The sequence below is a fragment of the Perca fluviatilis genome, chromosome 1, assembly GCF_010015445.1.
Source record: "Perca fluviatilis chromosome 1, GENO_Pfluv_1.0, whole genome shotgun sequence".
NCBI classification, from domain to species: Eukaryota; Metazoa; Chordata; class Actinopteri; order Perciformes; family Percidae; genus Perca; species Perca fluviatilis.
Window position 1 is genome coordinate 27,646,439 of NC_053112.1, and position 26,008 is coordinate 27,672,446.

At 40.6% G+C, this 26,008-nt stretch overlaps 2 protein-coding genes across 3 annotated transcripts; both read left to right on the forward strand.

Moving 5' to 3' along the window:
* Positions 1 to 7,117: 7,117 nt before the first annotated feature.
* LOC120568641 (mucin-1-like) lies at positions 7,118 to 19,786 on the forward strand. Of its 2 annotated transcripts, XM_039816296.1 has the most exons (11): positions 7,118 to 7,434; positions 11,547 to 11,598; positions 11,743 to 11,793; positions 13,742 to 13,836; positions 13,963 to 15,522; positions 16,085 to 16,149; positions 16,428 to 16,579; positions 16,700 to 17,745; positions 18,308 to 18,372; positions 18,918 to 19,069; positions 19,190 to 19,786. In XM_039816296.1, exons 2-11 carry the CDS (start codon positions 11,568 to 11,570, stop codon positions 19,747 to 19,749), a joined length of 3,777 nt encoding a protein of 1,258 aa, XP_039672230.1. In that variant the 5' UTR covers positions 7,118 to 7,434; positions 11,547 to 11,567; the 3' UTR covers positions 19,750 to 19,786. The 2 variants fall into 2 exon arrangements, with proteins under 2 accessions (XP_039672230.1, XP_039672221.1); XM_039816287.1 differs by having other exon boundaries at positions 13,742 to 15,522.
* Positions 19,746 to 22,601, forward strand: LOC120568651 (mucin-2-like). The gene is made up of 4 exons (XM_039816307.1): positions 19,746 to 20,723; positions 21,232 to 21,296; positions 21,386 to 21,531; positions 21,781 to 22,601. Exons 1-4 carry the CDS (start codon positions 19,869 to 19,871, stop codon positions 21,879 to 21,881), a joined length of 1,167 nt encoding a protein of 388 aa, XP_039672241.1. The 5' UTR covers positions 19,746 to 19,868; the 3' UTR covers positions 21,882 to 22,601.
* Positions 22,602 to 26,008: the final 3,407 nt, after the last annotated feature.

Here is a 26,008-nt window from a genome sequence, read left to right on the forward strand (position 1 = left end):
AAGTAGTCTATGAGATGTTTCTGAAAACAATATCTCGCCGGTTCTATAGCCAGATAGGGTCATTAAAAAGTCATCAAGATGAAGTCCTGAAAATGACGTCAAAATGATGCCCATGTTGGTTGTGATCTGGGCCCCATTTCAGAAAGTAGGTTTAGTGAAAACTCAGAGTTGACTGAAACTCTGGGTTTTCGGTTTCACAAAGCCAGTTTAGCTTAACTCTGAGTCAGTGTGACCCTAACCTGCTTTCTAGCAGGTTTTCTTCAACTAATACTACGTTTCTTTCATTGGAAGTCATGGGCCAATGCTGAACATTTTACAGAGCCAAGTTGGGCTGTGGAAGTGGATGGCCCCTCTTCCTTGTAATCCCGACTCAGCATTGCTCTGTTAAAGAAATAAGGTGCAAGTTTTGTCATGATACACCAATAGTTAGACTGTTAGATGTAAGGTGTAAACCTCGGCCTCTCTACGCTTGTGGCACCTGAGGACAACATTATGTCTAACCATCTCAACTATCAAGTATTCATTTATTTGTCATTTCACTGAGTACTTGCAGTACACAGAAGAAACAAAAAGTTGTTTCTTATCAGTCACAGTACAAATAATAAAAAGAGAAATAAACACTTATGAGTTAAATAATTATAATATCTAAAAATGAGTTAAAAACAAACAGATATTAAATAGGGGCAGTTTTGGGATGGCTGAAAAGTGACTCTGTTTTCTTAAAACAATTGTACTGCTATAGGGTAAGCTAAACATCACAATAGCTTGAAATAAAAGTATACATTTTGTGTGATGCTGATGTATGTTTAAAAAGAATTATCTTCAGTTAATTGAACCTGAACCCACGGGCCCTGCAGCTAGGACTGAGCCTCGGTATATGGGTGCATGCTCTACCAGATGAGCTTTATTTATTTTTTTAGCTTTCTTTTCCTTTACTTGTTTAACACCGTGGTCTGAGATAAACGCCATTTCGATCCTCCACTGTATATGTCCTGTACATATGGCAGTATTGACAATAGAGTTGACTTTGAAAAAGTAGGCAATGCTGATAGACTTTAACAAATCAATTCAAAATGTAATTGCTGAAAGTGGTTTGACCATAGGTCTTTATCAGAGCATGAATAGTTTTTATTTTATTTTTTTAAGATTATTTTTGGGAATTTTAGGCCTTTATTTATATATAACACTCAAGCCAATGACATAATTTAACACAGGTGTACAGCAGACAACACCCAAAAGCGTTGGGAAGTCTCATATAACCACAAGGTGAAAATAAAGAAACAGAAGTCAGAGGCCTAGGCCTAGTAACTCGACTAACATACAATCTAGTATACAGCCGATATGTTTGAGTTTTGACACCAGACTGTTCTTATTTCATTACCTTTAAAATGTGATATTACAAACATCAATGTGCACATTGTTTGTAAAATTACAGCATTGTTTGTTTCTTCTTTTACTTAAATATGTTTACATTGTCTTGACGCCTGATTTCTCTCTCAATCCCCCATAGGCGGCGCTAGGCTATTTTTAGGGGTGCTGAAGCACCCCTAAAAATCATCTCAGCACCCCTGAAAATAAAGTCCTTATTGTGATAATGTGAAATCGTTTAGTGCTCAAACTAGTGGCGGTTTTTGGCACGGGCGAACCTGGCAGCCACTTAACTTAAAAAATACATATAAATTATCCTCTGTGCCGCGAAGCGTTTTTCTGTTTTCTATCATTTCACTGTGTGGGGAATTGGCAGATCAGCGCCCCCAGCAGCTGCAGGCGCCCTGCTTGCTGAGAGAGGTCAACACCCCCCACTTTCACAATGAAATGGACTAGTCCGTCCCACAGTGCCCCGCAGCGCGAAAGATAAACACACGGTGACAGGAGAAATGGGAAGTACACAGAGACGGAGCAAGACGAGTCTAAACGCTCTAAACCTTTCTTTTATGTCAATGGTCTAAACGCCAAAATGTAAAAAGTTACCCAAGCGGCTCAAATAAAAGAAAAAAGCGAAAAGACATGTTTTCGGGAGTAGCAGGACCTTCATCAGCTCCCGTGCCCGTGGCCGATGATAGCGGTGCTGGTGTCGGCTACAGTGACATGCACAGTGAGGAGGAGACTTTAGGAGGAGAGGGACAGAGATGAGGGAGTGAGGCTACAACCTGCGGTAGGCTAAGCACAACTCCCCTTAAAACACTTAACCCCTTGATAAAACTGAGTGGTGGACAAACTGTTGATGATAACACTACAACAATAAAAAAGTAGGCATGCTTTACTGTATAGGGCCTCTCGAAATGATAATCATAAAACAAGCTATATATACAGTACAGGCCAAAAGTTTGGACACACCTTCTAATTCAATGAGTTTCCTTTTTATTTTCATGACTATTTACATTGTAGATTCTCACTGAAGGCATCAAAACTATGAATGAACACATATGGAATTATGTACTTAACAAAAAAGTGTGAAATAACTGAAAACATGTCTTATATTTTAGATTCTTCAAAGTAGCCACCCTTTGCTTTTTTTGATAACTCTGCAAACCCTTGGTGTTCTCTCAATGAGCTTCATGAGGTAGTCACCTGAAATGGTTTTCACTTCACAGGTGTGCTTTGTCTGGGTTAATTAGTGGAATTTTTTCCCTTAATAAAAAAGCAAAGGGTGGCTACTTTGAAGAATCTAAAATATAAGACATGTTTTCAGTTATTTCACACTTTTTTGTTAAGTACATAATTCCATATGTGTTCATTCATAGTTTTGATGCCTTCAGTGAGAATCTACAATGTAAATAGTCATGAAAATAAAAAGGAAACGCATTGAATGAGAAGGTGTGTCCAAACTTTTGGCCTGTACTGTATATATAGCTTGTTTTATGATTAATTAGGAGTATACAGTTTTAGTCTATTAATAAATGGCACTTTGTTGAAGTATTTAATGTGTCAACTTTCACTGATTCTTGCTTACTCATTACATGGCATTAGTAGTTTTAGGAGTAGGTATACATATTCAGGGGAGGGCAAGGACGGGTACAGCTTTATCAATACTAGTTAAACAGTTGTACAGTTTTATTCCCTATTTTGAATATGGGGGGGGCGCTCGGAGGGGGTCTCGCCCGTCATTCAACACAGACAAAGCTATGAATTCTAGCATATTTTTCAGTCCCCTTCCCCCCAGTCCAACGCACCTGGGTATGTGTGCTGCAATAATCATGCTTTGTAGTTTCCATCTTTTTTCACAGCAGATGCCTTGAATCTGTTGATAGTTTGTCATAATTGCATGTCTCAATCTGTCTATTTCTTTCCCCAAAACTCACAAGAAGTCATGATTTAAGGGTTTTAAAAACTTACGGAAGCATGCCCCCGAACCCCCCTAGCTTAACTGCTATCAACTTTTCATTAGGGGCTGAGCACCCCCAAAGGTCAGATCCTAGAATCGCCCCTGCAATCCCCCATGTTCTTTGTACCTCACTCTCGCTTTTGGAACAGAGGCTAGATTTGTGCTGCTGTATCAATTTCATGATCTGAGAAAAGATTATGTCACCTGACTGGAACTACCACTTTTAAACAGAAAACATGATTAACACTGAGCTCAGGCAGAGTACAAGAATGCATTCATCTTTTACATAAACATATTGAGGTGTTTTAATATTCTTTAAAAAAAAAAATTAAGTTAGTTCCTTAAATGTAGTTTTACTAGAAACCTGTAGTCTTTGTATAGAATGCTCTCTATTGTTTGGGCACACTATCATTCCAGCAATGTTAAGAAAACGTTTTTATAGAAACAAAATAACAATGCTACACTACATAAGCGAGTTTTCTGCTTTTTTTAGTTTGTAATCTACTGTTAAGCATAATGTTAAGTTTACAATTAATATAATTAATATTGAATATCAACATTGACATTTTAGTTACAGCAATATCCTCAATTAATTTATTAGGAAGAATGCATTGAATAAATAGCAAATAGCAAACTGTTTATTTAATTATCAACAATAGCTATCACTGAATATTGGATTTAAACTGATTTTATTATAGTTTGTTTCTTTGTGTTTATTATATCTATTCCACCTTAAGTAGCCTATGTTTTGTTGTGATCATTATTTGTTCATACCTTGGCTCTTCAGAAGAAAAGATAAAAAAGAACCGTAGAGATTTGTTTCCAATTGGCTGTCAGAGGTTTGAGAATGTAGTCGACCTGGTCACTGTCAGTGGAACTTACTGTATATAATATATACAGTAAGTAATTATAAAATATACAGTAAGTAAGTATTTATAATACCCTCTCATCAGGAACACCGCATCCCATGGCGGAATTATTCCTGGGAGTCCACATGCTACGTGACATTTTGGTATCTACCGAATAAATATTGTCAACTTCCTCCTTCAACCTGTGCAATCAAGTAGTAGTAATCTGAATTCCGCAGCTACTTTTGTTCTGCTGGTTGAACATGTGAAGTGCCTCCCTTTCAAGGGGAAATTTCCCAGTATCTGTTGTCAGGCCCTCACCCATGTTTCCACCCATGTCTGTTGATCTGTTCCCCTTCATGTTTCAGTACATCTTTTTTATACAGAAGTGTCATCAGGTACATTACAATATGCAGAGACATAAACATACATATACATATACGTATACAACTATAGGGCCGCTGTTTCACAACAATGTTGGCAAGCCTGATTCATTGACAGGGTGTTTTGAATTATTGTACTTTTTGAAACTACCAAACTATGAGCATGAGTCTGTGTGATGTGTCATACATACAGGTATTCAAGATGAGGGCTAAACAATGGAGAAACCAGTGTCTTCCATTGCATTCTTATTCTATTCTGTTCTTTTTTATTACCTTTAAAATGTTATGATGTGATATTACAAACATTAATCTGCATATTGTCCTCAATTAATTGATTAGGAAGATTGAATTGAATAAATAGCAAATAGTAGAAAACGATTTCTATAATTATCAACAATAGCTATCACTGAATATTGGATTTAAAATTGTTTTATTATATGTTGCTTTCTTTTTGTTTATCATATCTATTACACCTTAAGTAGCATATGTTTTGTGATCATTTCTTGTGTTCTTTTATCACCTAGTCAGTCTGTGCATACCTTGGCTCTTCAGATTAAAAGATAAAAAATAACAGTAGAGATTTGTTTCCCATTGGCTGTCAGAGGTTTGAGAATGTAGTCAAACTGGTCACTGTCAGTGGAACCTATATATCGTAATACCCTCTCATCAGGAACACTGCATCCTGGCGGAATTATTCCTGGCTACATGACATTTTGGTATCTACCGAATAAATATTGTCAACTTCCTCCTTCAACCTGTGCAATCAGTCTGAATTCTGCAGCTGCTGAACATGTGAAGTGCCTCCCTTTCAAGGGGAAATTCCTCAGTATCTGTTGTCAGGGCACCACCCATGTCTCCATCTATATCTGCTGATCTGTTCCCCTTCATGTTTCAGTACATTTTATCCAAGCAGACGTGTCATCAGGTACATTACAATATGCAGAGACATAAACATACATGTGCCAACCAAAAGACAAAACATGATACTCCTACTAACATTGTGTTATTCTCTAGAGATACTTTGTGTTTTTCTTAAGGAATACAAAAACAATTGTATATCCTTCCGCTCACCCTTAACTTAACTTTCTAATTAATTATTTTAATACTGCTTTACATGACTTCCTTCTTTGCTCACGTCTTAATTAGGTCGTAATTGCTGCATGTACAAACAACCTATCGTTTTTTGGGGCAAGACAGCCTCCCATAAATACAACACTAAAAGTGATAGAGACTATTAACAAGGTGTCTTTGCTGACAGATTGAGAGTAAGGTACCCTAAATCAGAGGTTCCAGTGGGGCCCCTAAATTTTAAAATGTAACCATCATTAATGCTATTAGTTTTACATGTGATTCTCCTGATATGACAAGTCCAGATGTCTGCTCTGAAAAAGTTTATATGAAAAAGAGGCATTACAGTAGCTTGTGTGCAAAATGATTCCAGAAGGTGCTTAATATCCTTTGGACAAAGTAGGAGGTTACCTAACCTGTTATTAAGTACCTCTATACAAATCATCTTTGTGTTGGTTAATAAATCCATGTGTGCTAAACAGTTAAACATTGCATTAGACCTATGTAGAGCCATCTCAGTCATACAAGTAAGTGTCAGAACCTGAACAATCCACACAATGTGGAGATAATCAGAATTATATCATAGAAATCTGTAGTCTATCTACCTACATATCTATCTTTTCAAAGAAAAGTGCAGCATAAAGCATGCTAACAATTTCAATTGCTTATCTTTTGTATGAAGTGTTGTCCCTTTGTCACGTTTACCGTCATGCCAGGAAGAACAGCATGTAGAAACCAACTGTCACCTCCATAGTTAGCATACTCAAGAATCCTGTTTTTTAGGTCTAGTGTTATGATGAGTTGAGTAATGTATGTGTAGATTGACTGAGGATTTTAAATATGTTAATGTTGGAACTACCACAGTACAAAGCACAGTTTCTATGAAAGAGTGACATTAAATGCTCATTAACTGAATATGAGGCAGCCCCTTTGTGCACAATGAAAGATTTGATGCTTTCCTGCTGGCTGCACAGAAGAAACAGCACACAACCTGCTACAGCTGCAAATACATGAGGTAATAAATAGCAAACTGATTAAGGATTGGCTTAATTGTAAGAGGTATGTCATTGAGTGGACAGTCTAAACCAGGATGGTACTGACTTTTGAATTAATGTTGAATAAGGAAAAAACATTAAAAACTGCAACTGTAAGGCATTGCTTCAATGTTATAAGTCTTTTTGTTTTTGTGATATAAATATATCTGTTCTATAAGACTAGTTGTTGGTATACCTTAGGCATGCTGCCTAGACTCAGTAGGGTGTCCCAGGCTCACTCCCTAGATGCCACCGCTCACTGCAAGCTCGATGACATGAATGAGATGGTGTAGGACCTACCATAGCACAAGGTCTGTTGAGGTTGTTTTCATACAATAATATTAATTTCATTACAGACAAATCAACTTTCCAAGACTTAGTAACAAAATTGCGTTTTGGCACTATAGAGGCTGATTCTTGGTAGTGTATGGATGCTTGAAATAGCAAGAAGGCTTTATTTACTCACACAGCATTGGTATTCACATCTATCAACCATTCATCAACCAACCCTCCTCCCCTCTAACCATTACATTGTGCTTTGAGTCCCACTTTTTTCTTTTCAAATGGAAATAACAAAACAGAACAGGTCCTACAAGTTATGTATCAGGTTTGAAAAAGAAAGTATTTCTTGTTTCTCACAAATCCCTCACTGACAAGTCTTCACTTCCATCTTCACATCTTTAAGGTGACAAGTTCTTTCTTAGTGTCAGCTTGTACCATTTATTGCTGTGAACATAACAATATTGCTGCACAGTTGGACTCGGGACTCCACCGAGGTAAGAAAACAAATATTTAAGTTTGACATGGCTGTGTATAACTAATATACTACATATTTAGCAATTTATTTCAATGTTTAATATATATGTGCTTACATAAATGAAGTATATAACTACAATTGGTAGAACAGTGGTTTTCTGTATCACTTTCTTTGACTGGGAATTGAATTGTTTAATGAATGATCAGCATTTGGGCTCAGAAAGCTATCAAAGGAATAATAACTATAATTCGCAATCTATGCTTTTCCTTTTTTTCTATGTGTATTGCTTTCACATTGCATATTTTTATTGACTATTATTTTCCAGTTATTTGCTCAGACACACATTTGATATCCATTCTGACATACAGCATCTTCTTAAACATAAGACAAAAAATCCTGAAGAACAATGCATTATTAAAAGTAATGCATTATTCTGAAGGCTGTAACAGTTAAACAAACAGTAGCCTATATACTTAACACTAATGGATTGAAATGCTTGGCTTGTCGGGCATTGCTGCTCTATGAGCACCTAAGAGTTCTGTCAGCTGGATATAATTAATGCAGTGAGCAGAGCGGTTTTTATGCTAAGGCAGCAAAGATTGTCTAATTCAACCCTTGTAAAGACAATTCATTTATCTGACAAATACATACAAATATTTATGACATGTATATAAAGTACAGATATGTGTTCTGATACAAATAAGTCGTGAATATCTGTTCATACAGGCTTAGCTGTTGACAAAGTTTAGAAATGCTGTCTCACACTCAGAATGTGTGTGTCTTAAATCTCTTTTAAGCATATGCTAAATTATGAGGACAAGAAGAACATATAGCACATAGTCAGAGTGCTGTTATTGTGTATTAATAAGACACTTATTTGACACACAACTGCTTGAGAGGAGTTTTACATCTGATTTCTCTCTCTCTCTCTCTCTCTCTCTCTCTCTCTCAGCTGAGCCCTTACTGCGCTCAGCTGAAAAACTGTTAATCAGTAATATGTTAATGTTAATTTGTACATTTTAAATGAAAGGTCAAACAGAGGAAAATAAACAGTAGCAAAATAAATAATGTGCAGCTGGAAAGAAGTAATAGTTAATAGGAAAGCATGAGAATTTACCTGTAGCCTTGGGCAGCTCCACTTACTTCGTCAGCCTCCTTTTTTGCCGATTCTATATATGTAGAATCTGAGCAAAATGTTCTTATATTTATGCTTTTTTCTAAATATACAATGACTTTTATATTTATGCTCTTATATTTGAGTAGCATATCTGTACAGGCATCTGAATATGGTCGGTTCCCTAACAGTATGTATGGATGGGCAGTGTGTAAGTGCTCTGAAGATTGGGAATGTGTATGGATCAGCAGAGAGTTATGTGCTTTTTAAGAATCAGTATGTATTTAAAGTAGCAGCGGTCAGTTGATATTTTGCACATTTTCTATGTTTTGGTGTTTTTGCCTGTGGTTTTACTGTGTGCGATGATTTTTGATTATAATGTTTTGTTATGTTTTTGTATTGTTCATGCAGCAACTTTCCCTTGTCCACACTAATTTATCCCAAGGGAGACAAATAAAGATACCTTGACCTTAATATGCATATATTGGTGTTAGGGACTAAGCAGTGAGACAACAAGGACACAGGAGTTGTAGTTCAAAACATGGGTTTTTATGTATTCCAAAAAATGACAACACATTATCAACGAAAACTTCAATATCTAAGCCTATAAAATAAGATCAACATAACTGAACTCTATACGATAACTAAACAGGGTGTTAAGTGAACAAAACTGACCTGCCCTAATGACACATGAGGGAACATATACAACACAGTCTCACAGCAGTTCGTGAAATTGTCACGTAATTTACATAATTTTTTATGTATTGATTATTGTACACGGACACATTTATCAAGTTTTTTTCGTGATTGTCAGCAAATTTTTTAAACTAATGTATTTCAATGGGAAGCATCTTTCGTGATCACAGCACAATTCCGGGTTGTGTTTAGGAAAACAATAACGGTGAACATGTCTGGTGTCCATGTACACGAATCAATAGATTAAATTACGTGACCATTTCATGAACTGCCGTGAGACTGGATTGACATATATGGTGGCTTGGCCAAACCAAATTATACACAAGGGGTAATTAAGATGGACACCGACTACAACAAAATATGAAGAAAAACACAAGCCCCCCCATGACATAGCAGCACATGGTTTGGTCCAACAAGCTGGCTCCAGGATTTATGGTGCGTTCTTTTTGTCCACCGAAGTCGATCTACGAGTCGTTTTCCGGAGTTACAAACCGGAAGTTGCAAAAAGAACACCCCCGAGGTCGTATATACAACTCGTCAAGTCGTCTGATCTCAGAGGACTCCGAGTTGACTTTCAAAGATGGCTACGTCGTGCATCACACGCAGTAAACATTCTGGTTTTCTACAATTTTAAGCGCTTTTGTCGTTGTTGTAATCAAATGAAGAAGTCGTACACATAGCACTGTATGCTGCTATAGGCATATCGCTAAAGTCTTATTATGAGTTAAATACTGCCTAATTAGTTATTTTGTAGTTTGTGCAGCTGAAATTAGCTAGAGACGCTTGGTTGCTATATAGAATAGAATACACTTTATTGTCCCCGAGGGGAAATTTGTCTTGGACACAGTGCCACATCTGTTGCTTCACAACACAAACAATATGTAACATAAAAACATTCTCAAATTAAAAAAATAAAATACAATACAGTAGGATAAAATCAACATAAAGTGAGATCAGCAGAGAGTCCTAAGACACAAGGACACAAAAGAAGGACACACATGACAGCACAACATCCTGAGAATTAACGGTAGGCTAATAATTAAAGTGCAAAAAGGGCTGGTATATTTACTGCACCCTGCTCTGCTGGGCTAAGATTTACTACTGGAGTTCAGCAGCTTAACGGAAGTTGGAATAAACAGCACGAGCCCAGGTCGCTGCAGTGCCACGCCCCTCGGATATGACAACAATGGCTTTAAGCCAAGTCTTGAGCAGAAAGCAGAGCAGTAGCCTAACGTTAACGTTAATCAAAACGTAATTTTCATGTATCAAACTGTGAAATATGTTTGTGTAATATGTCAATAACTGGGTGAATAGAATCCTAAATGTTACTAAAAATGTTACAAAAATCCATCTTTTCTCCGACTCGTAGTGTTTTGTGACAAAAAGAACGCAATAACCCACTGTTATTCGTTTTTCGACACGGATGTGACGTCACACTCGAGCTACTAGTCGCGATTACAAGACAAAAAGAACGCACCATAAGTCCTCAGCCGTCAGACACACATTTTCCTCCACCAGAAAGGAGCCTCCCACAACATCCGTGGTAAATCAAAGCCAAGAAACAAATGATTAACAATCACACAGACAACTAACCCTACAGTGTTAACTGTGCACTTCATTTAAATAATGTATGGTTAAAGCAAATAAACATTCTAAAACAAACCAACTGTGTGATGTTAATTGTAAGGTGTAACTGACTAATTAAATGAACATGTGTAGGTAAGAATTGAGAAGGTGTGAATTGGGCTAATATTACCATGTTTGGCTGTGGCTATCACAAGTGGACACCATGTGGTGCCCACAGAGACAGCGTGGCTGCTGCCAGATAATGACCATCAATAATAGAATATTTAATTTAGTTGAAAACGAATGTAGCATAAGTTAATTTGTATAAGTTATTAGGTTCAGTTTTTACAAAAACAGTTTTAGAGAAGTGTTGGTTGAACTTTATAGTCATTTTGGAGGCTGTGCTTTATGGTGCTGTTGAATTGTGTTATGTTATGAGGTGTTCCTTTTATTTAACATCCTCATTGATATGAATGGGGTCAACAAAATATTACACATACTTCGTAGTATTGCAATGCAATATAACAGCCCCGCAAACTATGAACTCTAACTGACCATTCACTTGAATCAACACCTCTCTAAACAGTTTATATTAAACCTGAACATTATAACCTTTATGAAGGTAGGATTTACTGCAATGCTAGAGCAGCTCATCTGACAACAGAATGTATATTAGAATGGCATCAGTGTGTATATTTGTTCTGCATATTAAAAAGTATTGAAAATGTTTTTATACTGAATTCTTGATATTTCAGAATTAACGAGAAAAAGGGAGGATGGATCGTCTTATATTCCTTCTATTAGCAGGTATTTCTTGGAATACATGCTGAGTGTGTGTGTGTGTGTGTGTGTGTGTGTGCGCGTGTGTGTGTTTGTGTGACAGAGAGAGAGATATTTTTTTATTTTGAATCGTACTGAATTTAAGTTTAATCATTGTAATTTTTTCTACAGGACTAGTGAGAACACAGTCAATGTCAGCTACAAACCCTATTCCAACAACAGGTAACATGATGACAATGCTTTACTTTCTTTTAAGACAACATTTCGGCAAACGATATGTGCTGGAGAATACTCTTAAAGCAAGTATTCACATGGTTCCACAGATGACCTGTTAGTTATATTTATTGACCTGTCATCAAGTGTAGCAGGAGTCCGATTTCTTCAGTGTCTTTCTTTTTATCTCTCTATATATATACGAGGAAGGAAATCATATAATAGGCTATGTTTTATTTTTTTTTAAGATTATTTTTTGGGTATTTTAGGCCTTTATTTAAATAGGACAGCTGAAGACATGAAAGGGAAGAGAGAGGGGAAAAGACATGCAGCAAAGGGCTGCGGGGTATAGTCAAACCTGTGGCCACTGCATCGAGGAGTAAACCTATACCTATGGGCGCCTGCTCTACCAGGTGAACCAGCCAGGCGCCCATCATAGGCTATGTTAAGAAGTAAACTCTGCCTCTAATAAAACAGTGAGAAAAAGCCTGGCAGACAATATAGCGGACCAACTGAATGAGTCTAAAATATAGCTACATTTACGAACTACTGCTCTTAACTACAACCATTTAAGGAGTTACTTGTCTTTTGCACAAACCAAAAGTGGTACGCTTTGCCTGTAAAAGCGAGCAGTGGAAGGTAATATCTTACTCAGGAAATTTATATTATAGGCTAGCCCATATGAGAGAGAGAGAGAGAGAGAGAGAGAGAGAAAAAAAAAAAAAAAAAAAAAAAAAAAAATTGCACATCGTACTCTAGCATTGTGGATCAGTGGTTGTAATTGATCATCATGGTAAATTTGCTTTTAAGGCAAAGAGTACAACTGTTAATTTGTGCAAATGATTTGTACCCTTACTCCTTGAATGGTATGAAGGTTTCAGTTAAGAGCAATAGTCAGTAAATGTAGGCTATATTTTTAGGCTGCTTACGCATTCAGTCGATCCACGATTGTCTGTCATGCTTTCTCTCGCTGTTTTATTATAGTGGAAATGTTTCATTTTAACAAAAAGGTTACCTAAAGTACTTCACTTCCATAAGAAGCTGCTGCTCACTCTGTGTCAAGTATGCCCAACGTGTATTCTCCATTTAGCATCAGTAAATCTGTGATCGACCTCGTGGTCTGTTGAATGTTAATGCACATCTATCCAAATTACATCTTCCTGGCTTGACCTATTTGCACCTCATCAGCCTGGCTTGGCCGTTGTGAAACGCATCAAGCCAAGATGCACCGATTAGACTAGGTCAAGTCTTGCTTTATCGGTTATCTTGGATTCATAAATTCTACTTTTGTGAAATACGCCCCAGGGGTTGACGTATAGACTGTATAGGTGAAGCCAAAACATCTCGATTGCCCCCTTGTCGCTGGCTGGAGTATATGTAATGAATCCTACCCCCTCCATGTTAGTGGATGGGACATGGGCCAAACTACAAAAAATCGAAGTACACATCCAAGTTTTCCCAACAATGTTTTTTGAGGGGGATCTGATCACACTGTTTGTTAAAATTTTAGTTTTTCTGATAAGTTTGTTTGTTGTTAGTTATTTGATGCTATAAAAACAGAGAGAAACATAATGATTGACAGCTGGGATTGACTCATGGTTGGTCAAGGAGGTGTATCGGCGGGACTTGATTCCTCGGCTCCACCACCTGAACACTACTGTGCAGACTCTGGCTCCAAAATCACCAGATGGCGGTGCCCGTATCCAGGATATTTTGGCTTCTCTTTTGTACAGTCGGAGAAAGTGGAAACGTGTTGTTAATCTTTATATACAGTCTATGCTTGAGACCCAAAAGAGAAATTTGTTGTGTACCCCAGTCTCAAACTTAAAAAAATACATCATGAATTGAGTTGTTGTATACATCATGTTTGTTGTTAAATACAGTATGCAGAGCTGCAGTTGTTACTACTCGTAAAGCTCCTGCAAATACTACAATGATCAGGATTTTGTTGTTACAGAAATGGGTACAACAGCTGCATCTACATTAGTCATGACATCACCACCAGTCAACGTGACTTCACCACTAGAAAACGTGACCTCACCACCAGTCAATGTGACCTCACCACCACTCAACGTGACTTCACCACTAGAAAACGTGACCTCACCACCAGTCAATGTGACCTCACCACCAGTCAACGTGACTTCACCACTAGAAAACGTGACCTCACCACCAGTCAATGTGACCTCACCACCACTCAACGTGACTTCACCACTAGAAAACGTGACCTCACCACCAGTCAATGTGACCTCACCACCAGTCAACGTGACTTCACCACTAGAAAATGTGACCTCAGCACCAGTCAACGTGACTTCACCACTAGAAAATGTGACCTCCGCACCAGTCAATGTGACGTCACCACCAGTCAACGTGACCTCACCACCAGTAAATGTGACTTCACCACCAGTCAACGTGACTTCACCACTAGTCAATGTAACCTCACCACCAGTTAACGTGACTTCACCACCAGTCAACCTGACCTCGCCGCCAGTCAACGTGACCTCACTGCCAATCAACGTGACCTCACCACCAGTCAACGTGACCTCACCACCCATCAACGTGACCTCACCACCAGTCAACGTGACCTCATCACCAGTCAATGTGACCTCACAACCAGTCAACGTGACTTCACCACCAGTCAACGTGACTTCACCGCCAGTCAACGTGACTTCAACACCAGTCACTGTGACTTCACCACCAGTCAACGTGACTTCACCACAAGTCAATGTAACATCAGCACTAGTCAATGTGACTTCACCACCAGTCAACGTGACCTCACCGCCAGTCAACGTGACCTCACCGCCAATCAATGTGACCTCACCGCCAGTCAACGTGACCTCACCGCCCGTCAACGTGACATCAACACCAGTCAACGTGACCTCACCACCAGTCAATGTGACTTCACCACCAGTCAATGTGACCTCGCAGCCATTTAATGTGACTTCACCGCCAGTCAGCGTGACCTCACTGCCAGTCAACGTGACCTCTCCACCAATCAACATGACCTCACCACCAGTTAATGTGACATCACCACCAGTCAACGTGACATCACCACCAGTCAACGTGACATCCCCATCAGTCAATGTGACATCACCACAAGTCAACGTGACCTCACCACCGGTCAACATGACATCCCCACCAGTCAATGTGAACTCACCGCCAGTCAATGTGACGTCACCGCCAGTCAACGTGACTTCAAAACCAGTCAACATGACCTCACCGCCAACCAACGTGACCTCACCGCCTGTCAATGTGACCTCACCACTGGTCAACGTGACATCACCACCAGTCAATGCAACATCATCACCAGTCATGACTTCACCACAAGTCAACGTAACCTCACCACCAGTCAACATGACCTCATCACCAGTCAATGTGACTTCACCACCAGTAAGCGTGACAACATCAGCAGTCAACGTGACCTCACCGCCAGTCCATGTGACCTCACCACCACTCAACGTGACTTCACCACCAGTCAATGTGACCTCACCACCACTCAACGTGACCTCACCACCAGTCAACGTGACTTCACCACCAGTCAGCATGTCCTCACCACCACTCAGCGTGACCTCACCACCAAGAATCACAACTATTGGCACTCCAACTACAACCCCATCACCTGTCCAAACAACAGAGCCAATAATTCAGTTGGAATTTAAGTTACAGCAAAATTTTACATCACAACTTACAGACAAATCCTCACCAGAGTTCATTCAATTAGCAGACGTAGTAACCACAGTGGTAAGTTAATACATATTCTTTTGCTTTTTTATTGCATCTTTCCACAATCAGATTCCAAATAATGCATGAAAATGTTCGATAAAGAACTTCAAATGACAGCATTTTCTGAAGACATTTTTTAAAAGGTTTTTCAAATTAAACACTTACATTTTTGTAGTGTGAATAAGTTGTCAAGACGCTGTAGCAGGTAATAGCATATACAACATTAATACAAATACAGTGATAAGATAACTTTCCTAAAACATTATCAAATTAATTCATGGTATTATATTTTTAATACTCAACATTGAGATGGAAGTAAGACATAGGCATACTAATAATGTGATTTTCACGTGACCTACATGCTTTTTAAAAAAAAGAAAACATGGCTGGTGTCAGAAACAAATGATTATCATGAAATATCAGGAGTAATTCAACCTTTTTTTAACAGTATGCATGAAAAACAACTCAAAGCACAAGAGGAGAGGAGAGAAAAAGATGGAATATTTGTTGAATAATATCAACTTTCTTGTCTCTTATGTATTTTTAAATTTGATTTATTTTTTTAACAATTCATTCACAGCTCAACACTCTTTATTCACAAAAATATGGAGCTAACTTCAATCGAACTGTCATCAAAAGCTTCAGGTATGAAACATTTCTCACCATTACATTTTATAAAACATTTTTTGGGGTTATTAATTCAAACAGAGGAATGTTGTACTTTGTTTTTAATTGTCTGTTATATGATTTATCATTCGTATCATAAAAGTTTCCAGAATCTTTTGAACAAATTTAAAAAAAAAATTTATTACAAATATAACATCTATCCTTGGCATGGACCCATAGTTAAACGACAATGGGCACAATAGCCAAATAAGTTTGCAGCATTAAAAAATGACTTTAAAAAAATATTTCTATTACAGTCAAGGTTCCGTTGTGGTTGATGCTGAGCTGATATTCAATAATGCCAGTGCAGTGCCGGAAACTAGTGCTGTGACAAATGTGCTGGTGGGGGCAGTGTCAAACAGTTCCAACTTCTCCCTTCCAGTGGATGCATCAAGCGTTGTTGCAATGCGTAAGAGTAGTTTAATATATCTTATTTTGTCACTATCATTATATACAGTACAGAGCTGCATTTGTTACTGCTTGTAAAGCTCCTGCAAATACTATAATAATCAGAATTTTGTTGTTACAGAAATAAGTACAACAGCTGCATCTACATTTGTCATGACTTCACCACCAGTCAACGTGACTTCAACACCAGTCAACGTGACTTCACCACCAGTCAACTTGACCTCACCGCAAGTCAACATGACTTCACCACCAGTCATTGTGACTTCACCACCAATCAACGTGACCTCACCACCGGTCAACGTGACCTCATCACCGGTCAACATGACTTCAACACCGGTCAACGTGACTTCAACACCAGTCAACGTGACTTCACCACCAGTCAACATGACATCACCACCAGTCAACGTGACATCACCACCAGTCAATGTGACTTCACCACAAGTCAACGTGACCTCACCGCCAGCCAACGTGACATCCCCACCAGTCAATGTGAACTCACCGCCAGTCAACGTGACCTCATCGCCAGTCAACGTGACCTCACCGCCAGTCAACGTGACCTCACTACCAGTCAACTTGACTTCACCACCAGTCAACGTGACATCACCACCAGTCAACGTGACCTCACGACCAGTCAACGTGACCTCACCGCCAGCCAACGTGACCTCACCGCCAGTAAATGTGACATCACCACCAGTCAACGCAACATCATCACCAGTCATGACTTCACCACCAGTCAACGTGACCTCACCACCAGTCAACGTGACCTCATCACCAGTCAATGTGACTTCACCACCAGTCAGCATGACATCATCAGTAGTCAACGTGACCTCACCGCCAGTCCATGTGACCTCACCACCACTCAACGTGACTTCACCACCAGTCAATGTGACTTCACCATCAGTCAACTTGACTTCACCACCAGTCAACGTGACCTCACCACCAGTCAACGTGACTTCACCACCAGTCAGCATGTCCTCACCACAAGTTAACGTGACCTCTCTACCAAGAATCACAACTATTGGCACTCCAACTACAACCCCATCAGCTGTCAAAACAATAGAGCCAATAATTCAGTTGGAATTTAAGTTACAGCTAAATTTTACATCACAACTTACAGACAAATCCTCACAAGAGTTCATTCAATTAGCAGACGTAGTAACCACAGTGGTAAGTTAATACATATTCTTTTGCTTTTTTATTGCATCCTTCCACAATCAGATTCCAAATAATGCATGAAAATGTTCGATAAAGAACTTCAAATGACAGCGTTTTCTGAAGACATTTTTTAAAAGGTTTTTCAAATTAAACACTTACATTTTTGTAGTGTGAATAAGTTGTCAAGACACTGTAGCAGGTAATAGCATATACAACATTAATACAAATACAGTGATAAGATAACTTTCCTAAAACATTATCAAATTAATTCATGGTATTATATTTTTAATACTCAACATTGAGATGGAAGTAATACATAGGCATACTAATAATGTGATTTTCACATGACCTACATGCTTTTTTAAAGAAAGAAAACATGGCTGGTGTCAGAAACAAATGATTATCATGACATATCAGGAGTAATTCAACCTTTTTTTAACAGTATGCATGAAAAACAACTCAAAGCACAAGAGGAGAGGAGGGAAAAAGATGGAATATTTGTTGAATAATATCAACTTTCTTGTCTCTTATGTATTTTTAAATTTGATTTATTTTTTTAACAATTCATTCACAGCTCAACATTCTTTATTCACAAAAATATGGAGCTAACTTCAATCGAACTGTCATCAAAAGCTTCAGGTATGAAACATTTCTCAAAAACGAAAATAATGTAATGTCCGCAACACTGCTTTAAACTCCCATATTTAATATAAAAATGCAATGTTTCGACCCAGCTGGGTCTTCTTCAGTCTTCTTTGCCTGAAGAAGACCCAGCTGAAACCGCGATCTTACGCCACTATTAAATATATGGAGGTTTAAGCTGATGCGGACAAGTATTTTCATTGCAATATTTTCATTTGTCCTGCACCTGCCAGAAGGTGGGATGTGCACACAGTTACTTTTATAAATGAAACATTTCTCACCATTACATTTTATAAAACATTTTTTGGGGTTATTAATTCAAACAGAGGAATGTTGTACTTTGTTTTTAATTGTCTGTTATATGATTTATCATTCGTATCATAAAAGTTTCCAGAATCTTTTGAACAGATTTAAAAAGTTTTTTTTATTATAAATATAACATCTATCCTTGACATGGACCCATAGTTAAACGACAATGGGCACAATAGCCAAATAAGTTTGCAGCATTAAAAAATGACTTTAAAAAAATATTTCTATTACAGTCAAGGTTCCGTTGTGGTTGATGCTGAGCTGATATTCAATAATGCCAGTGCAGTGCCGGAAACTAGTGCTGTGACAAATGTGCTGGTGGGGGCAGTGTCAAACAGTTCCAACTTCTCCCTTCCAGTGGATGCATCAAGCGTTGTTGCAATGCGTAAGAGTAGTTTAATATATCTTATTTTGTCACTATCATTATATACAGTACAGAGCTGCATTTGTTACTGCTTGTAAAGCTCCTGCAAATACTATAATAATCAGAATTTTGTTGTTACAGAAATAAGTACAACAGCTGCATCTACATTTGTCATGACTTCACCACCAGTCAACGTGACTTCAACACCATTCAACGTGACTTCACCACCAGTCAACTTGACCTCACCGCAAGTCAACATGACTTCACCACCAGTCATTGTGACTTCACCACCAATCAATGTGACCTCAGCACCGGTCAACGTGACCTCACCACCGGTCAACGTGACCTCATCACCAGTCAATGTGACTTCACCACCAGTCAGCGTGACATCATCAGCAGTCAACGTGACCTCACCGCCAGTCAACGTGACCTCACCGCCAGCCAACTTGACATCCGCACCAGTCAATGTGACTTCACCGCCAGTCAACGTGACATCACCACCAGTCAACGTGACCTCACCACCAGTCAACGTGACCTCACCGCCAGCCAACGTGACCTCACCGCCAGTCAATGTGACATCACCACCAGTCAACGCAACATCATCACCAGTCATGACTTCACCACCAGTCAATGTGACCTCATCACCAGTCAATGTGACTTCACCACCAGTCAACTTGACCTCCCCACGCCAGTCAACGTGACCTCACTACCAGTCAACTTGACTTCACCACCAGTCAACGTGACCTCAACGCCAGCCAACGTGACTTCACCGCCAGTCAATGTAACATCACCACCAGTCAACGCAACATCATCACCAGTCATGACTTCACCACCAGTCAACGTGACCTCACCACCAGTCAACGTGACCTCATCACCAGTCAATGTGACTTCACCACCAGTCAGCGTGACATCATCAGCAGTCAACGTGACCTCACCGCCGGTCAACGTGACCTCACTACCAGTCAACTTGACTTCAACACCAGTCAATGTGACTTCACCACCGGTTCCCAGTGTTACAGCAGCTTCAACTGCAGCTTCTAATGGTACAGCTGCCCCAACAGTGACTCCAACAGTGGCTCCCACTGTTACAGCAGCTTCAACTGCAGCTTCTACTGGTACAGCTGCCCCAACAGCGACTCCAACAGTGGCTCCCACTGTTACAGCAGCTTCAACTGCAGCTTCTACTGGTACAGTTGCCCCAACAGCTGCCCCTACAGCTGCCCCAACAGTTACTCCAACAGTGGCTCCCACTGCTACTGCAGCTTCAACTACAGCTTCTACTGGTACAGCTGCCCCAACAGCTGCCCCAACAGCAACTCCAACAGTGGCTCCCACTGCTACAGCAGCTTCAACTGCAGCTTCTACTGGTACAGCTGCCCCAACAGCTGCCCCAACAGCGACTCCAACAGTGGCTCCCACTGTTACAGCAGCTTCAACTGCAGCTTCTACTGCTACAGTTTCCCCAACAGCTGCCCCAACAGCAGCTCCAACTGCAGCTCCTGCTTCCACCACTACTACAACTACAGAAACCACCACCACTGCATCAACAAATCCTCCTACATCCAGTGAGGGAACCCTTGGGCTTAAGTTTAGTCTCAACCAAACATTTACATCAGATCTCTCAGACTCATCCTCCACGGCATATCAGACTTTGGCTGCAAAAGTGGTCAACGAGGTAAGAAGGCTATGCACTAAAATGCGTACTTTAAGTTTTTCCTTTGTATCAATAATATTCCATGGGTATCATAAGACAGATAACCATCTTTTTTAATTTAACTGCTTATATTTAGAAAACATTGCATTTTGGGAAACAAATCTTATCAGCGTCCACACTGATTATAGGAACACTCATGTGGTCACTCATCAATTAATTTTTGTTTGATGTAGATTAATCATTCAAAAGATACAAAAAGGCTGATATTATTCTTGGAATTCTTGTTATTCCCTTTTTGCTTAATATTTTTTTGTTCTCACTGGCTGCAAGTTAGTCATGTTCCCAAGAGTGAGGTTGAGCCTAGATACCAGTGTGGCCCACTGACCAGTATCTTTAAACGTTAGCATAAGCCCTTGCAGGGCAATCAGGGAACTTTGTATTTGTCCGACATTTGTGGTATGCTGTTTGTTGGTGCTTGTGGTAGTTTGTTATATGTGTTATTGGAAATGACAGTAATGTTGTTTTTCAGGTAAACAATGTGGCTAAAGCTCTCTATGGATCATCTTACAGACGCTCCTTCATTAATTCATTCACGTAAGACTAAATTTGAATCACTGACTAATTTTTATACATTTACTTTCACTCTCTTCTAAAAGTGTTGCTGTCTCTCTTTGTCAATGTAGGAGTGGATCAGTGAAAGTGAGCATGACCCTTGTGTACACAGATAAAGCCTCAGTTCCTTCAGCAAGCAATGCAGCTTCACAACTCAGCAATCAGCTTTCGAGCAGCTCTACTTCTCTGAACATTATACCAGGCAGCGTTTCTACAGGTAAGTTATTGTAGACTTAAAAGTCAAACGTTGTGAATTTATAGTTAACATATTTTTGTCTATAAAACAGTTAAATGTATGCTACAATGCCATATTTGTAATTCTCTGGTAATTTATAAATATAAAAGTGCAATGAGGGCTCAAGGTTGGGATGTCTTTTCCTTTTAAGCCTGTATTTCCAACTTGTGAAGTTACTTTCTGGCAGGAGAACTTCACTGACTACAACCTCTGCTTTTTCTTATATTTCAGAGTCAACAACATCCAGCAGTCCTCCTCGGCCCACAATGGGCTCTTTGGCAGTCTTTTCACTAACACTGCTGGCTGTGGCACAGATGCTAATAGACTTATAACTGACTAGGCCAATAGCTTTTAGTATGCTATCAAGTGTGGAAAAAAGCAAAAATAAAAGACATAAGTGTGCATAATGAAATTTACCAAGATAATGTTGTGGTAAAAAGATGTGCACTGTGTCAAAGATTGAGAATTTTTTTAATATTTTCCACATGTGATGTTACAATCTCTTGTGTTTTAATTCCATGTTATTTGAATAACTAATCATTGAGATTGTAAGTTAAAAATACCATATATTTTTTGGGCATTTTTGTGCAGATGCCATTACATTTTGTAAATGCTTCTTTATATACTGTTTTATGACATTTTTAACATTTAAAAAATGAAAATACATGAAGGATAGATATTTATTTCCAATTAAAAGCCGTATTGTACAATTCAGCAGGTCAAAATTTACATCCAGCGCCATTTGATAAGTGTGAATGAAGGAGTGTGGAGGTAGCATGATCTTGATGCTGAAGACCAATGATTCATATTACACCTGAGACTAACCATTAAAAGGCATATGGACATATTTATTCATGAAGACAATCTTTCCCTAACCATTAAATATGTTACCTTAACAACACTCCAATTGCTACGAAAATATTATAGGAATAATGTCATGTTTCACAGAACCATTCAATATATCAAGTGAAAATTTTGCCAAGTGAATTGCTGAATGAATGTTTAAAAATGTCCAGATACTATAATCAAATTAAAAAAGATTGATTGTTAAACACTGTAAATCTAACGCCTTTTCTTTTTGTTTTTAAGAAGGGGATGATGAAACTTTATAAATTACCCTATTGGTGACACAACCACAGGCAAATGGACCCACAATGCACAACTCAGGTACGCAGTTGCAAAATGTTTATTGCAAAAGTCAGACAACACTCACAGGCAAAGGTATCCAAAAGTGGCAGGCAAAAGGGTAAATCCAAACAGGCAAAAGTCGAAATCCAAGGAATACACAAAACGATAGGGACACTAGGGAATAACGCTCGAAGGCTGTACTCAGGGGAAGCAGTGGGGTAAGGGGAAGACTGAACTTAAATACACTAAACAGAAAGGATAACGAGACACAGGTGCAGAACATTAGGGCGGGGTTGAACAATCACTGACAACAGGAAGTAAACAGAAAACACAAGAAACAACAGGGAACCTTCACAATAAAACAGAAATGTGAACACGACCTGAAACAAAAACAAAACACAAGCGTGACACAGGAGCGGAACGTGACAGTACCCCCCCCTCAAAGGCCGACACCGGACGGCCCAGGAACCTCCGGGTGCAACCGGTAAAAGTCACGAATGAGATCAGGGTCCAGTATGTTACTGGCTGACACCCAAGACATCTTCCTCGGGGCCGTACCCCTCCCAGTCCACGAGAAACTGACGACCCCTGCCACGCCTCCTGACAGCCAGAAGCCTCTTCACGGTGTAAGCAGGGCCGCCATCAATCATTGCGGGGGGGTAGAGGGAGCGCGGGGGTCGCGAGCACCAGCGGCTCTCCAGGACTGGCTTCACACGACTGACGTGGAACGTGGGGGCTTCAATTTCACAGCAACAGGATTTACAACCTTTTGACAGGGAACGGTCCTACAAAGCGAGGGGCCAACTTACGGCTCTCCCCGAAGAGGAAGGTCCGGGGTACTCAGCCAAACGTTCTGGCCTTCTGCGTAGACAGGAGCTCGGGATCGACCGATCAGCAGCTCTCTTGTACATGGAGGACTTGTGGAGCAGAACCCGTCCGCGCCCAGGTCCACACGTCCTCCGACAACGGCAACCAAGGCCTGGGCAGATGGAACTCCAACCTCCCGCTCCAGATCAGCAAAGAGCGGAGGCTGGTAACCGCGTAACACACTGGAACGGAGAAAGGCCGGTCGAGGAGCAGGGCAGTGTGTTGTGGGCGTATTCCACCCAAATCAGCTGTTTGCTCCAGCTAGCAGGATTCCTGGCGGTCAAACATCTTAACCCCACCTCCAACTCCTGATTTAGGCGCTCCGACTGGCCATTAGATTGGGGGTGATATCCCGAGGACAAACTAACGGTAGCCCCCAGGAGATTGCAGAACGCCTCCAGAAGCGGAGATGAACTGGGGTCCCCGATCTGACACCACGTCCTTGGGAAGTCCATGAAGCCTGAACACATTGGAAGCATAACCTCCGCCAATTCCGTGAGCGGGGGTAACTGGTGGGCAATGGAACAAAATGAACCATTTTGGAAAATCTGTCAACAATGGTGAGGATAGTAGTATTTCCCTCCCCAGAAAGGGGCAAACCTGTGACGAAATCCAGAGATATGTCCGACCAAGGTCGAGGGGCACTGGAAGAGGGTGAAGTAATCCAGCAGCGGGTTGATGCGAAGACTTGTGTCGGGCACACACAGGGCAGGCCGCCACATACTCCTTGACAGATGCCACGCACCCGGGCCACCAGAACCGTTGTCGCACCACCAAACACGGTCCTTCTCACTCCTGGGTCACCACAGCAAACTGGTGTGGGGCCCAATGGACGACCTGAGACCTGAGCTCGGAGGGACAAATAATCGGTCCGGGCGACCAGCCGAACCGGACAGGTAAGTCAACGGTAGCACGTTTCACTCGCTCCTCCACCTCCCATGACACAGCACCAATGACACAGGAAACAGGGAAGAATGGTCTCGTCCGATTTAGGGAGAGAGTCAGTATCAAACAGTCGCGACAAAGAATCGGGTTTGGCATTCTTGGAACCGGGACGATAAGAAGGGAGAAGTTGAAACGATTGAAAAACAGAGCCCACCTGGCTTGACCGGGAGTTCAGGCGCGTCTTGCAGATCGCAGATACTCCAGGTTCTCGTGGTCTGTCCACACCAAGAATGGATGCCTCCGCCCCCTCCAGCCAGTGTCTCCACTCCTCCAACGCCACTTTCACCGCCAGCAACTCCCGATTGCCAACATCATAGTTCCTTTCAGCCGGTGACGATCTCCGGAGAAAAGCACAGGGGTGAAGCTTACCATGCGAGGCAGCGTTGAGACAGGATAGACCCAGCCCAACATTGGAGGCGTCCACCTCCACCACAAACAGTCGGCCGGGATCGGCATGGTAAGAACAGGAGCCGACACAAAACGTTCCTTCAGGACCAAAGGCAGAGTCTGCCTTGAGGGGTCCACTGCATTCCGGACTTGGAAGAGGTCAGTTTATGCAATGGTGCAGCTACCGAACTGAAATTTCTGATAAACTTCCGATAGAAATTAGCAAACCCCAGAAACCGTTGAACCTCCTTGCGGTTAGTGGGGACAGGCCACTCTTTGACAGCTTTGACCTTCTCTGGATCCATGCTCATCACCCCCTCGGCCACCACATAACCCAGAAAAGAAACCTTGGGAACATGAAACTCACATTTCTCCCGCCTTTTGACAAACAGGTCATTGATCAGCAGTTTCTGTAGAACGGCACGGACATGGTTAATATGTTCTGTAAGGTTACGTGAAAAATCAGAATGTCATCAAGATACACAAACACAAAGACATTTAGCATATCTCGAAGAACATCATTGACAAAAGCTTGAAAAACAGCAGGGGCATTGGTCAAACCCAAAAGGCATAACCAAATACTCATAATGTCCAGTAGGAGTGTTAAAGGCAGTCTTCCATTCGTCCCCTCCCTAATCCTCACCAGATGATATGCGTTTCTTAAGTCAAGCTTGGTAAACACAGTAGCGTCTTGCAACAGTTCAAAAGCGGAGAGTACGGGAGGGGGTACCTGTTTTTACACGGTGATGTCATTGAGTCCACGGTAGTCTATACAGGGGTGCAATGACCCGTCCTTCTTCCCCCAAGAAGAATCCAGCTCCGGCCGGTGAAGAGGCGAGGTCGGATGATACCAGCCTCCAAAGCCGAATCAATATAATCCTTCATCGCCCGAATCTCAGGCGGGACAGGGAGTACAGACGTCCCTTGGGAGGTGCGGTCCCAGGCAACAGGTCGATAGGACAGTCATAAGGCCGATGAGGGGGCAAGGCAGTGGCTCTGGATTTGTTGAACACCTCCCCTAAATCCATGTAACAGGACGGTACAGATGACAGGTCAGGAACCCTCTCCGTCACCGTAACCTCCGGTTTCCGGCAGGAAGAACGGAAGGTTCAGGGCCAATCCGGGGTAGAAA